The sequence below is a fragment of the Tursiops truncatus genome, chromosome 7 (assembly GCF_011762595.2).
Source record: "Tursiops truncatus isolate mTurTru1 chromosome 7, mTurTru1.mat.Y, whole genome shotgun sequence".
NCBI lineage: Eukaryota > Metazoa > Chordata > Mammalia > Artiodactyla > Delphinidae > Tursiops > Tursiops truncatus.
This window is the reverse complement of record NC_047040.1, coordinates 47,714,724-47,729,256: the sequence shown is the minus strand read 5'-3', so window position 1 is coordinate 47,729,256 and position 14,533 is coordinate 47,714,724. Positions and strand designations below refer to the sequence as shown.

Sequence of the window (14,533 nt, the reverse complement as noted above, 5' to 3'; positions counted from 1 at the left end):
GGAGTCTCTCCAAGATGAACAAGTTGGTCTGACCCAGGCTTCTTTCAACTTACTGCCTCTGTACTGGGACTTAGAACATGTGAGATTTACATGTGCCCTTTAAGAACAGAGTCACTATTTCCTACAGCCCTCTGGTTCTCCCATACACAAGCCCTGCTGACCTTCAAAGCCAGATGTTCTTGAGGTTCGTCTTCTTGGTGCAGGACCCCCTGGCTGGGGAGCCTGATGTTGAGCTTGGACCTCTTTCTCCTTGGGAAGAACCTCTGCAATTGTGATTATCCTCTTGTGGATACCCCAAGGATACCCCAAGCTACCCCAAGGTGTGGCTCTTGACTATACCTCACCTCTTCCTCTCCTACCCATCTCATTGTGGTTACTTCTTTATAGCTTTAGTTGTGGAAAATCTTTTCTGCTAGTCTTCATGTCATTCTCACAGTTTCCCTGCAGATAGTTTTAATTTCGGTGTGCCCATGGAAGGAGGTGAGCTCAGGGTCTTGCTACTCTGCCATCTTGGCCACAGCCTCTCATTTTGTAATTTTCTTTTTCTCTCAGTGTTTCTTTTTAGATGGTTTCTTTTTCTGAACATGTATTAATTAATCTCTTTCCCTGCAATATCTACTCTGCCATTAATGCGTCCATTGCATTACTCATCTCACACATTAAAAAAAAAATTGATTTGGGCCCTTTTTATATCTTCCGTGTCTCTTGTTTACCTTGTAAATATATGGAATGTAGTTATGTTATCTGTTTTTTTTTAATTCAAGTATAGTTAATTTACAAGTCGTGTTAGGTTCAAGTGTGCAACAGTGATTCAGTTGTACATATATAAGTATATCTAGATAGATGCTTTTTCTGATTCTTTTCCATTATAGGTTATTACAAGATACTGCATATAGTTCCCTGTGCTATAGATCAAGTCCTTGTTGTTTACCTATTTTATATATAATAGTGTATGTATATGTTAATCCCAAACTCCTAATTTATCTCTGCACCCACTCTCTGCTATCCCCTTTGGTAACCATAAGTTTGTTTTCTATGTCTGTTGAGTCTATTGCTGCTTTGTAAATAAGTTCATTTGTATCATTTTTTTAGATTCCACATGTAAGTGATATGATATTTGTCTTTCTCTGACTTACTTCACTTATGTGATGATCTCTAGGTCCATCCATGTTGCTGCAAATGGCATTATGTAATTCTTTTTTATGGCTGAGTAATATTCCATTGTATTTATTTATATATATATATATATGTGTATATATATGTGTGTGTGTATATATATATATATATATATATATATATATACCACATCTTCTTTATCCATTCCTATGTTGATGGACATTTAGGTTGCTTCCATGTCCTGACTGTTGTAAATAGTGCTGCAGTGAGCATTGGGGTGCATGTATCTTTCCAAATTAGAGTTTTCTCCAGATATATGCCCAGAAGTAGGATTGTGGCATCATATGATAACTCTATTTTTAGTTTATCTATTTTAATGTTATCTTTAATTCTAACAGCTGTATCATTTCTGGATCATTTTTGATTGATTACTCACTTTATGGGTCTGTGCTTCTTTATATGCTTGGTATTCTTTGATTAGATGCCAGATATCGAGAATTTTATATTGTGTGTGCTGAATAGTTTCAGCTTTTTATAAATATTCCTTAGCTTTTTTTCTTGAATGTAGATAGGTAGTTTATTTGGAAATGGTTTGATTTTTATAGGTCTTGCTTTTTAATAGTTGTTAGATGGGGCCAGAACCATGTTTAATCTGGGACTAGTTATTCCCCACTACTGAGGCAACATTTTAGTACTCTACCCAGTGCCCTACGACTTACAGAATTTTTCTGGGGTGGCTGGTGAGACTAGGCATCATAGGTAGGTGCCAAGTACTGTTTTATTGAATCTTTTGGGATGATCCTGTCTTTGGTCTTGGATTGTCTCCTCACATACACATAGTGATCCATTCCATTGCTGACTACTTTAGGAAATTCTCTGAGGATTTCTGGGTGATTTCCTCTGTGCAGCTATCTCTTTTCTGGCACATCCAGTATCAATATTAGTCCAGAGATTTACAGAGAGAAGTCAAATTTCATGTATGATATTACATTTACCTATAATATAATATATACAATTATGTATTATTATAATATAATATAATATAATATATATATTATATTATTATTATATATTATTATATATATAACAATATATTATTATAATATATAATTATATATAATATATAATATAATAGGCCTGAGTGACTCTTGGTTAAGGAATCCTCCAACTGAAGATGATTTGAAATTGCCTAAACTCACCAGGAGAGCAATGCATTGAGATGCTATCTGATCTGAAACTAGACACCCTGAAGGTGTGCAGTGAGATAAGTTGCATCTAAGGGTTAAATATATTCTTCATGTGTGGAAATTTACCCCTTACTACCCTCCCAAATTTGTACTCAGAATAACCTTACAAGTCATAAGGCTTGCTCATTTCCAACATACTCTCACATTTTAAATATTTATTTGTATTTCTAAACAGCAAGTTGATGTTAACCAATATACTTCTTTAATATTTTAGAAACAAGCCCTTCTAGAGAAAAAAATGGCTTATCATTTACAAAAAATGCAAGAAAGTGGCATTAAAAGAGAAGATATGAAGAAAAATACAATTGATTACAGAGAACAAGATGGACCACATGAATGTGAGAACATTAAGGGCTGATGTAGCTATGTAGAAAGTGCTTGTCTGTGTATTTATGTAAAAGATCCTTTTACAAAACTCTGTTTGCTCACGTTTGCTACCTGCTTTGTGCCAGCGAAGGGTTCTAGGCATTTCCCTATAATAGTTCAAGTTGAAAAGTAGACATACATGTAAAAATTAAAATAACCTTATCAAGTGGTTCAGCAGACAGGCTTGCCTATATTGCAGTTCTAACCAACTTCCCTATACTTAATGTATTTTTTGCTACTGAAACCTTAAAAATTTGTAAGATAATTGCTATCACATATCAACATGGTGTTCTACTATTTTGCCAGCCATAAAGAATAGACAGTACCAGAAAAGAACACAGGGAAGAAGGAAAGGAGGAGGTAGAGAAAGATAGAAAGGAACAAAGAAAGGAAAAAAAGGGAAGAAATGAAAGTTTAAAGGAAGAACATCAAGTCATTACTTTGTTATGCCCAGTATCTACCAGCTTCCTTTTATTTTTAACATTTTAAGACTATAGTAGGATTTATTAAATTAATTAATGATATTAAAATTTCATGGCCAGAATACAAAAATGTAGACTTGTTTTAATTATCTGTGACTAAATGTATCAGGAAAGAAGATAATAATCTTCCATGAGTTATCATCATAGCATCCGATCAATCCTATCTCTGTCCCATCAATCCTGTTTCTATGTGAGAGCCTCCCTTTGTCACTTAAGTATATTACTAACTAGTCTCCATTGGCTCTTATTTTTACCTACTTGAGATCCATTTTTTACACTGCTACATAATTACATGTAAAACTCTGTTCTAGTTTTTTTCTCCTGGCCTCAAAACTTAAAGATCCCCATTACCTCTTAAATGAAGCTCAGACTTCTTAGACAACCATTCATCACCATCTAGGGTCAAACCCAAACCTAACTATTTCACATTACCTCCTTGAATAAGGCAGATATGATCTAGGGGTGATATGCTTAGGCTCTAGAGCCAAACTGCTGAAGTCAAAGTCCTGCTTTACCATTGTCTAGCCATGTAAATAGCTTGAACAAAATTATTTAACCTCTTTGAATCACAGTTGCATCATCTGAGAAGAAAATACTCCTAAATCCCATAAAGAGCCCAAGAGTTCTAGCCCATAATAAGCATTCAATTAATTTCATTGTCTAATCAAACGAGACTGCTGACCGTTCCTAAAACACAAGTGAACTTTTATACTTCTGCGCCTCTCTTTATCCAAGTTTCTAGCCTGGAATGACATGCTCACTGTCCATCTCTGTAACTCCTACAATTCTTTAAGCTCCACTGTAAGTGACACTACAAAAAGTCTTTCTTGATAACTGTAATTGGAAGATACCTGTCCTTCGAATCACTTATAGTACTTTGTATTATTCTTAATACATGTATTCCATACTTCCCACTGTCTTAATTACCTATTATATTGTAACTCCCACCTTTCTGTTTCACAGAGCACCTAGTATTGTATGTATATATGTATATCTTTGTGTGTGTTTGTATACATGCATGCTTACTGAATGGACTATTCAGTCTATTCAGCTCATTGAGATAATGATAGCAATTTCATCCTTCAAAAAAGAAATCACTTTAGAAACTATATACATCCCTGCATCAACAACCATTGATTTTCTCATTTAATAGGAAAAGAGTTTCAAGAAGACATTTTTAAACACTTGTTGCCTCAAATCCCTTTTTTTGAAGAAGTGGGATATAAATTAATTTATTTTATCAAGGTGACAAATGAAATTGAATTATTCCTCTGTAGTAATATTGTCATCTTCCACCAAGTAGATAGCTTCCAGAGGGACAGAGAGAATAAGAGAGGACAGGAACATTGGGTGAACCTGCTCCAATGAGAAGACAGATCACTCTCACATTTGACAGCCTTAATGAAAACCCATTGAGCGCACATGCTGTGAGGATCCTTTGCCCTCCTAAATGGTTAGAAACGGGAACTATAATTTCCTTTATCACAAAGGAGGAATATGTATATGGTTGTTTATGCTAGGCTGTGAGGTACATTCAAGAGTTGCAATTGTCACTGTGGGCTGGTGGGTCTCCAGCCAGTAGCTATATTGGTATCCATCTCTACAAAGACGAAATGGCGTGTTACAGTTGAGCCAGGTATAGCTTTTCTCTCTGTCAGAGGAAAATTCTGTCCTTCTATCTTTTAACTTGAAAGGATAATATTTGAAGAGTAATCGTTTTTCACATTCCTCCATCTTCTCCAATACCTCCCCACAATCCTAAATAGAAATTAGCATATAGGCTCACTTCCTATTGGGCATGAAAAGAGAGCCTGTCTTGGGTAATTCTGTCATCATCATTATTAAAAATAAATGTTTTGTTGCATTTTTTTAAGCTTATTCTCCAAAGAAGAAAAAGAAGAGTAATGATGACATAAAGATAATTTATCCTCTTGATGACCAGAAAGCAAATAAAGGAGCATATGGTAATTTAATATTGTGATAAGAAATATTAAATAGTATTTTTGGGAAAGACTGAATTTGGATGGCCTTTTTTGCTTAAGTTCAGATAATTCCTCTGTTCTTTGGTGTCAAATGACAGATTTAGAGTGATGCTTACAAACAATGATATAACCTCTATTGCTTTCAGAATTTCATCTCAAGTTACAGATTTAGTGTTCTAAACTTATCATTTTAGACAAATTAAATGGTCTATTGCTGCTGAATGAAAAATACATGGACGTAACAAATTGCAAGATAATTTTTATATTGCTCGAAATGATTTTTAAAAACTCTGAAACGCAAGAGGGAGGGGATATGGGGATATATGTATACGTATAGCTGACTCACTTCGTTGTACAGCAGCAACTAACCCAACAATATAAAGCAATTATACTCCAATAAAGATGTTAAAAAAAAGAAAAAAAACTCTGAAGTGAGTCAGAAATTAAGTTTATGTACATTCACTCAACCCACTAGGGACCCCAGTGAAATATCACTTTCTTTATTTATATCATTCTATGTTACTTCATGTTGTCCATTAGAGCTCATTGGATTAGACCAGAACCCAAACAACAGCATAAATATCCTCCAAATAATATACTATCAAAAGTATAAGACTGGGCTTCCTGGTGGCGCGGTGGTTGAGAGTCCGCCTGCCGATGCAGGGGACGCGGGTTCGTGCCCCGCTCCGGGAGGATCCCGCGTGCCGCAGAGCGGCTGGGCCCGTGGGCCGTGGCCGCTGGGCCTGCGCGTCCGGAGCCTGTGCTCCGCGGCGGGAGAGGCCACAACAGTGAGAGGCCCGCATACCAAAAAAAAAAAAAAAAAAAAAAAGACTGTTAGAAATTGAGCAATATGAATTCTTCTCCCATATTAAATTTCCAGGGAAAAATTAAAGTATAAAAATTAAATCCCTTTGTCTTTATCAGTTAAATTCTAAAGAAAAAGTTTAAAATCTTTTCTTCCCTGACTGTGTAATTTGATTAGTCTCATAAAGTCTCTGGGATAAGATAGGGTTAGCTGAGGCTGTCTTCCACTCAGGACTACTAAGGTTTACTTAATTCAGCTCTAAGCTTTAAAGACCAAAGATTTTTGAAGTCCAAAGATTTTTTGGTCCCATTTTTAAAGTCCGAAGATTTTTTAAATAAAATATCAAAGAGTTACTTACAACACATACAATTATGACAACACAAGCCACATATCTACTAAATGTAGACAATAAAACTAAATTCTCAGTCTCTAAAGCAGTTATCTCATGCAGATGGTCTTCTAAAAGTCTAGTGTTGAATGCAGGCCAGACTGGTCTTACTGATGTCAAAAAAATCTCAGTGTTATTGGAGGAAAGGATGATAGATGGAAAATATGATTTTCAGCCTCACTAAGGTACCACTCTATCTGTGACAGTTGTCCAGGTATCAAAACTATAAATTTAATTAAGCATAGTTGGGAGACAAAGATGAATTCTAAAACTATATTAATACATATCTGGAGGGGAGAGGATCTATTTCTACCCTCTAAGAGATTGGCAAGTGAATCATTCTTGTTTTGTGTGAATTTTAGAAATGTACAGTAGTGATATCACAATTCATTATATATTAAAAGTGCCCCTCTTTCCCATTCACCATAATCAAACCTCCTTAGTTTCCATCTCATCACTGAACTGAGTATGAACTCCATACAGTGTCACAACCTTTACACTCTTATGGGCAGTCTGCCTCCACGTTTTATAATTGGCAACTATCCAGAGTTCAGAGGCCAGAATTCTCTATAGTTCCTGCTTCTGATCTTGTCTCTGTATTTTTTCATTCTCATAAAAAGATCCTGAGGTAATTTATTTTGGATTTTAAATTACCCTAAAGCAAAATGGAATTTTTTTATATAATTGCATGAATTTTAACACACGTATGAATTAGTATGACCTTTACCACAATCATGTGAGAACATTTACAACATTCCAAAAATGTCCTTTTGCAGTCACACCGCCTTCTCTCCCACTAATAAGCCCAGGCAACCACTGATATGTTCTCCATCACTATAGTTCTTTTTCCTTTGGAAAATGCCTTGTAAATGGAATCATATCGTATTTGATCTTTTGATAATTGCTCCTTTCAGCATGCCTTTGAAATTCTTTCAAATTATTTCATTTGTCAATAGTTGACTCTTTTTTATTGCTGAGTAGTAGTCCATTGTGTGTATGTACCAGGTTTATTTATGTATACATCAGTTGAAGGAAATTTGGTTGTTTCCAGATTTTGGTGATTATGAATAGAAAGATCAGAAGTATACATTAAGCTTTTTGTGTGAACAAGGAATTGTTGTATATGTTTAAGTTTATAAAGAATTGCCCAACTGTTTTCCAGAGTGGCTTTAGCATTTTGCATTCCCTGTTTGCTGTGCATCCTTGTAACTGTTGGTATTATCAGTACTTTTTATTTTAATCATTCTAATAGATGTAATGGTATCTCATTGTGGTTTTCATTTGTATTTGCCTGATGGCTAATGATGATGAATATCTTTTCATATGCTGTTTGCCTTTTGTAAATCCTGCCTGGTGAAGTATCTGTTGAAGCTTTTTGCTCTGTTGAGTTTTGGGAGTTATTTGTATATTCTGAATATAAGTATTTTTCAGGTGTGACTTGCAAATATTTTCTCTCAGTCTGTAACTTGCCTTTTAATTTTCTGTTTCTGTTTCTGATTGATCAGTGTGTCTCCCCCTTTGCCCATATTGCTCTGTCTTTGATTACTGTAGCTTGTTATTAAAATGTAGCATAATTCCAGCAACTTTACTTTTCTTCAAAATTTTTATGGAGATTTTAATTCATTTGCCTGAGTATAAACTTTATACTCAGCTTCACTGCAAAAATTATGCCAGGATTTTTGAATGAAGTATATTAAATCAATCTATAGATCGATTTAAGGGGGAAAGAAATCTTTACAGGGTCCTTCCAATCAAGGACTTTTAGGTAGTCCTTGATTTCTTTCATAAGTGTTTTGTAGTTTTCAGTATAGAAATCTTGTATATGTTGTTATGTGTATACATAAGTGCTTCATTTTTGGTACTGTTGTACATGGTATTTTTAAAGTTTGATTTCCAATTGTTCATGGCTATTGTTTTTACTATGTCTCTTTGTACAGATTTTTTAGTGGTTGTTCTAAGTAACAGTGTACTTACTTAGCTTATCACAGTCAACCCTAACTAGATATTCTACTTCTTTATGTAGAATGTGGAAACCTTACCACTATATATGCCTCCTTACTCCTCTCCCCTTTGTTATAATGATCTTATGTATTACATCTACATATACCAAACAGCCACTCAGAGTAATCATCATTTAAATGACTAAATAGGGGAAGAACAGCCTATCATATTTACTCAAATTTGGTCGCCCATTAATTCCTGACGTTTCTGGTCCCATGTTTCTTTCTGGTATCATTTTCCTTCAGTCTGTAGAACTTCCCTTAGCATCTCTTTTAGAACAAATTATCTGGCACTGAATTATCTTAGTTTTCCTTCACCTGAGAGTATTTTTATTTTACCTTCATTCCTGAATTATACTATTTACCCTTGATATCGAATTATAAGTTGTCAGGCTTTTTTTTTTCCCCAAAAAAACTTTAAAACTGTTGTTCTCCATGGTTCTGATGGACATAGATAACATTATTAAGGTATTTTAATATAATTGGTATGATATTGTATACAGTGTTTTGTGACTTGCTTTTTATACTCAGCATTATATTTCAAAAGTTTTACCTATGTATTGTCTGACATTTTACTTCCTTTCAGTACTAATCCTATCCCATTGTGTGAATATCCCATTGTGTAAATATACCACAATTTAATATGTTTTTCTTTTGGTGGAAGTATCGGTTATTTGAACAATATTTCACCATTCTATACATATATATCTCCTGGTATTCATGGACAGGTGATTCTTTAGGGGTTATATGCCTCGATATGGGATTTCTGGGTCATGTTCCCTCTTCTGAGAAATTATGTTTTCAAATCTCTTGTCCATTTTCCTATTGGGTTATTTTTCTTTCTTTTACAGATTTGAAAGATTTTTTTGGTCACACATTCTATTATATACATATATACGGTATAGCAATATCTTCTTCCAATTTGTAATATGTTTCTATTCTTTTTTTATCTTTTGATGTACAGAAGTTCTTAGTTCAGTATAATAAAATGTTACATTTTTCCTTATAGTTTGTATATTTTGTTACTTTTTATTTGAGGTTCATTTCTATGAGTTCTCTTTGATATGGCAAAGACATTAATCTTTTGTCTTATTTGTGGCACATATTTCCATAATTTTGTTAATGACTTTTTTTAGGCTTATTAAGCATTTCAAACATAAGCAAAAACCAACAGAATCTTTATGTGCCTATCTTTCAGCTTCAGCAACTCCTGGACAGTTTTGTTTTGTCTATGCCCTCAACTTCTCCCTGCTGCCATATTGTTTTAAAGCACATCCCACACATATTATTTCATCCATCAACATATCAGTATGTACCTAAAAGATAAGGATTATTTTTTTAATGCGTAAGCACAATACCATGATCACATTGCACAAATAATAATTCCTTAATGTAATCAAATATCTAATTACAATTCAGCTTTCCAGTAATCTCATAAATGTCACAAAAGTATTTTGACGTTACTTTGAATCTACATTGACACATACTGCGATAGTTTGTATGTCTTTTGAGTCTTTTAATCTATAGGTTCTCCTTCCATATATTCCTCTCTTTCCCTCCCTCCCTTCCTCCTCTTCTTTAAAATTAGTTTATTTGTTGAAGAAATTGAGTTGCTTGTCTTGTTGAGCTCCTCAGTTACTGAATTTTTGCTGATTGCATCTATATGGTATATGTTATTTCTTCTGTATTTCCTGTAAAGTATTAGTTAAATCTATGCACTTTCAGGTTCAGTTTCTTTAGCAAGACTGATGCATACATGATGGTGTATCTTTCCATCAAGAGACACATAATATTGCATTGTCTTTCTCTTTGTGATATTAGCAGCCATTTATGTTCAAGGCCTTGATCCACACATTAATTATGCATTACAAAATTGGGATACTTTTCCTTCTTCGTAAACTAGCTAGAAAATTTCTAATAAAAAGAAACTTTCCCCCAACTACTATTTGGTTACTTTGTGATACAGGATACTTGAGAAAAGCAGACTGATGCTTAATATTTTACCATCATTTATTAGTTTTCAAAATAATGTATTGTTTCAGTAGCATCTTCTAACAGTGAGCAATTAGTTTTGTTTCATTATGAATTCACAGATTTATATAAATTTTATGTGCTTAAAATTTTCTATTACTGTGCTTACTAATGTTGAAATTGTGACAGCTCTGGCCAGTGAGGGCCCCTTCAAGATAACTTTCGAGTCCTTTTTGACACAACCCTAGTGATTTTTGTTAGCTTCCTTGCTATCTGAGAAGACTGGACTATCCAGTCTTACCTTGAACACATTCAGTTGTTTCAACACCAGTGAGTTTCATTGGTATCTTTGAGAAGATGAAGTAATCATATATTGTTGGACCTATTTCTGGACATGCTCTTTTCTTTTATTGGTCTATTTGTCCTTATGTGAGTATATTCAATAGCATTCTCATAATTACTGTAGCTTTATAATAAGTCTTGAAATTTGGCAGTTTGAGTTCTCCAACATTTGTTGTTCTTCTAAGTTGACTTGGTTGTTCTAGGGCCTTTGCATTTCCACAGAAATTTTATTTTTTTTATTTAAGTATAGTAGATTTACAATATTGCAATAGTTTCAGGTGTACAGCATAATGATTCAGGGGTTTTTTGGGCAGATTATATTCCATTATAGGTTATTACAAGATATTGAGTATAATTCCCTGTGCTATACAGTAAATCCTTGTTGCTTATCTCTTTTATGAATATAGTGTGTATCCATTAATCCAATACTAATTTGTCCCTTCCTTATTCCCTCTCCCCTTTGGTAATCATTAAGTTTGTTTTCTAAGTCTGTGAGTCCATTTCTCTTTTGTATAGTTTCATTTGTATTATTTTTTAGATTCCACATATAAGTGATATATAGTATTTGTCTTTCTGTGTCTGACTTAATGCACTAAGCGTAATATTCTCTAGGTCCATCCATGTTACTGCAAACAGCAATATTTCATTATTTTTTATGGTCGCCTAATATTCCGTGTGTGTGTATACACATACATGATACACCACATCTTCTTAAGCCAATCATTTTTTGATGGGCACTTGGGTTATTTCCATGTCTTGACTACTGTAAATAGCAGTGCTGTGAACATTGGCATGTATGTATCTTTTCAGCTCTCCAGTTTCTACAACATAGTCAGCTGGGATTTTATTTGGGTTCACCTTTCATTTCTTTTTCTTGCTGGCCAGGACCTCCAGAACAGTGCTGAACAAAATGGTGATTGTGTACATCCTGATCTTGTTCTAAAATATAAGGCCAAGTGATCAATATAAATTAGAATATAGTTCTGGAGATTTGAAGATAGCTTTTATCAAAGGAAGGACATACCCTCATACTCCTCATTCACTAAGAAGTTTCATCATGAATGGGTGTTGAATTTTATCAAGTTTTTCCTTTCATCTTTGAGATAATTGTCTACATTTCCTCCTCTTTTCTCTTACTGTAGTAAGTTACTTTGGCTTATTTTTGAATGATAAACTAACCCTGCATTCTTGGAATAAGCCTCACTTATTCATTATGTATTATCTTTTATTGTATATTATTAGATTCAATTTATTTATAGATTTTGCATCTTTATTCATAGGAGAATATTGACTGAGTTTTTCTTTTCTTGTAATGTCTTGTAATGATTTTTATATCTGAGTGATTCTGGTATCAAAGTATGAGTTGGGAGAGGAGTTTACTGCTCTTCAATTTTCTGGATGAATTTGTGTAGAATTAGTGTAAATTCTTCCTTTGGTATTTTGTGTAATTCAGAAGTAAAGTCTTTTGAGCCTGGAGTTTTCTTTGTAGAAATGTTTTAAACTATATATTCCATTTCTTTAATAGATATGAGGTTCTTCATATTTTCTATTTATTCATGAATGAGATTTGATTGTTTTTGAGGAAAATCTGTCCCTTTCATATAAGTTTATTGCTATAAATTTTCATAATCTGTTATTTTTAGTATTATCTATAGACTGTTATGCTGTTAGCTCTAATTTCCCTGATGATGGAAATTTGTGTCTTCTCTTTTTCCTGGTCAATCTGGCTTTATCAGTTTTATTGAACTTCTCAAGGAGTCAACTGTTAGTTTTTCTCTCTTGTTTTTCTATTTCTTTTTCACTTTGATCTTATTTCCTTTCTTCTGCCTACTAAGTGTTGACAAGGATGTGGGAGAATTAAAACTCTGACACACTGCTGAATGGTATGAAATGGTACAGCCACTTGGGAAAACAGTTTGGCATTTCTTAAAAGTTAGACATATACTTACCATATGACCCAGCCATTCTACTACTAGGTGTATTTACCCAATAGAAATGAAAAAGTATGCCCACACAAAAACTTGTGCAGGTAAGTTCATAAATATTTGTAAGTTGCCAAAACTGGAAACAACCCAAACAACAGGTGAATAGATAAAGAATGGTAGCATATCCATACAATGGAATACTTCTCAGAAATTTTTTAAAAAAAGGAATGAATTATTAAAACATACAATACTGAGTGAAAGAAGCCAGGCAAGGAATACTATATATCACATACTATATGATCCCATTCATATAAAATTCTAGAAAATTCAGATTAATCTTGTGTAAGAGGTAGAGAGCACTGTTGTCTGAGGATGGGAAGAAAGAGATAAATGGATTACAAAGGTGGATGAGAAAACTTTCAGGGGTATTAGAAATTTTATTTTGGTTGCAGTGATGACTTCACAGTTATAGATGTATTTTTAAATTGAGGAAACCATTCAATTTAAATAATTAAGTTATAATTAAACCAAACAATTATAATTAAACCATTAAATTATACTTCAGTGAGTTCTTTTAAAAACTATACTGTTTCTTTCATTTACTTTTAGAACCCTTTGTAAACACCATTCATCGGTCTCTAAGTAGTTCAAAGAATATTGCCAAAACATCAGTACCTTCTCTTGTTTCTCAACCAGATGTACAAGATAATGATACTGAACAAAAGGTATGAAATTATGTCTCAAGCTTCTGTATGGTGATTATTAATTTATCTAGTTAACTTTTACTTCTGTGAACCATCTCCCTCTCTACCGTGTTATGGATTGGTTAGGGATATTAGGATCTATTTATGAGAACTGATCCCTTTCCCTAGAAGTGTTGAGTTACCTTTGTGCTAAACTCACTCACTCTCATTAGTAGAAACTAATCCAAACAAACATTTAGCAATTGCAATATCTAATATTTATTGAGCATCTACTGTTGGCCAAAGCCCTGTGACTTTTTCCTGAAGGAAGGGAAAATGAATAAATTGGTCACATAGGATACAAAGAAGAATCAGATATAATCTTTCCCCTTGAGGACTCATTGTCTAATGGGGCAGACAGATGCAAAAATGTTATTACAGTAAGTTGAGAGTCTGGGATGATAAATTTTATTTTGATTCTTAGCAATGTGTTTTTAAAGCATTAGATTGGATTAGAATAGGTTGGATTGTATTTCCCTGAAACAAACTGAATGACTAAACGTTTTAGAACCAACCACTAAATAGATTACCATGTCTTTAAAAAAAATGTGGAGTACTAGAAGAGGGTAAAGTTTGTACGTGGCTGCATATTAAACTCAATTTTGAACTAGTGAAATTTGAGATCCCTGTGGAAGGTGTCCTAGGAGGTTGGTAATAAGTATTGTCCCTGAGACAATTTTCATGAGAGAGTTAGAAGATAAAAGGGAAGAAAATCTGTATTAATTTGGTTGATTGGTAGAAGGCAAAATCTTTCAGAAGTGAAGTTACTAACGAATGTTTTTATCTTTAATGTTGTACCATATAGAAAGATGGAGAGACAAATAAAAAATCAAGTGTTTCTGATAATAGAGGTAAGAAAATAAAAAACATTCATAATTGTTCTGTTGTTTGTTAAGTACCTAATTATGGTTTCACCATATGGTTTCTCAAGTTACTTGTTATACCATGGATTTTAAAAACCATGGTTATTTTGGAAAATAAAGCATGGTATAAAACTGTTTATGAATTTTGATGTTATAATTAGCCTATATGTTTGAATGATTGCTTGATAAGTATGACTTCTGAAATATGCAAAGTGTGGAAAAGTTAGAGTCTCTGCTGTAGCTGTTTATAGTGATAGGTAGAGTAAGGTACTGACATACTATGGTTCAGTAGGTTATAATACA

The 14,533-nt window shown here is 33.6% G+C and overlaps 1 protein-coding gene across 1 annotated transcript in view; it reads left to right on the top strand.

Annotated features, from left to right (window-relative positions):
• Positions 1–14,533, top strand: part of FSIP2 (fibrous sheath interacting protein 2) — a 126,299-nt gene that overhangs the window by 24,585 nt on the left and 87,181 nt on the right. The window contains exons 8-11 of the mRNA XM_019931469.3: positions 2,578–2,701; positions 5,086–5,175; positions 13,234–13,349; positions 14,173–14,218. Of these exons, the coding sequence (XP_019787028.2) occupies positions 2,578–2,701; positions 5,086–5,175; positions 13,234–13,349; positions 14,173–14,218 (376 nt within the window). The remainder of the gene's footprint in view (positions 1–2,577; positions 2,702–5,085; positions 5,176–13,233; positions 13,350–14,172; positions 14,219–14,533) is intronic.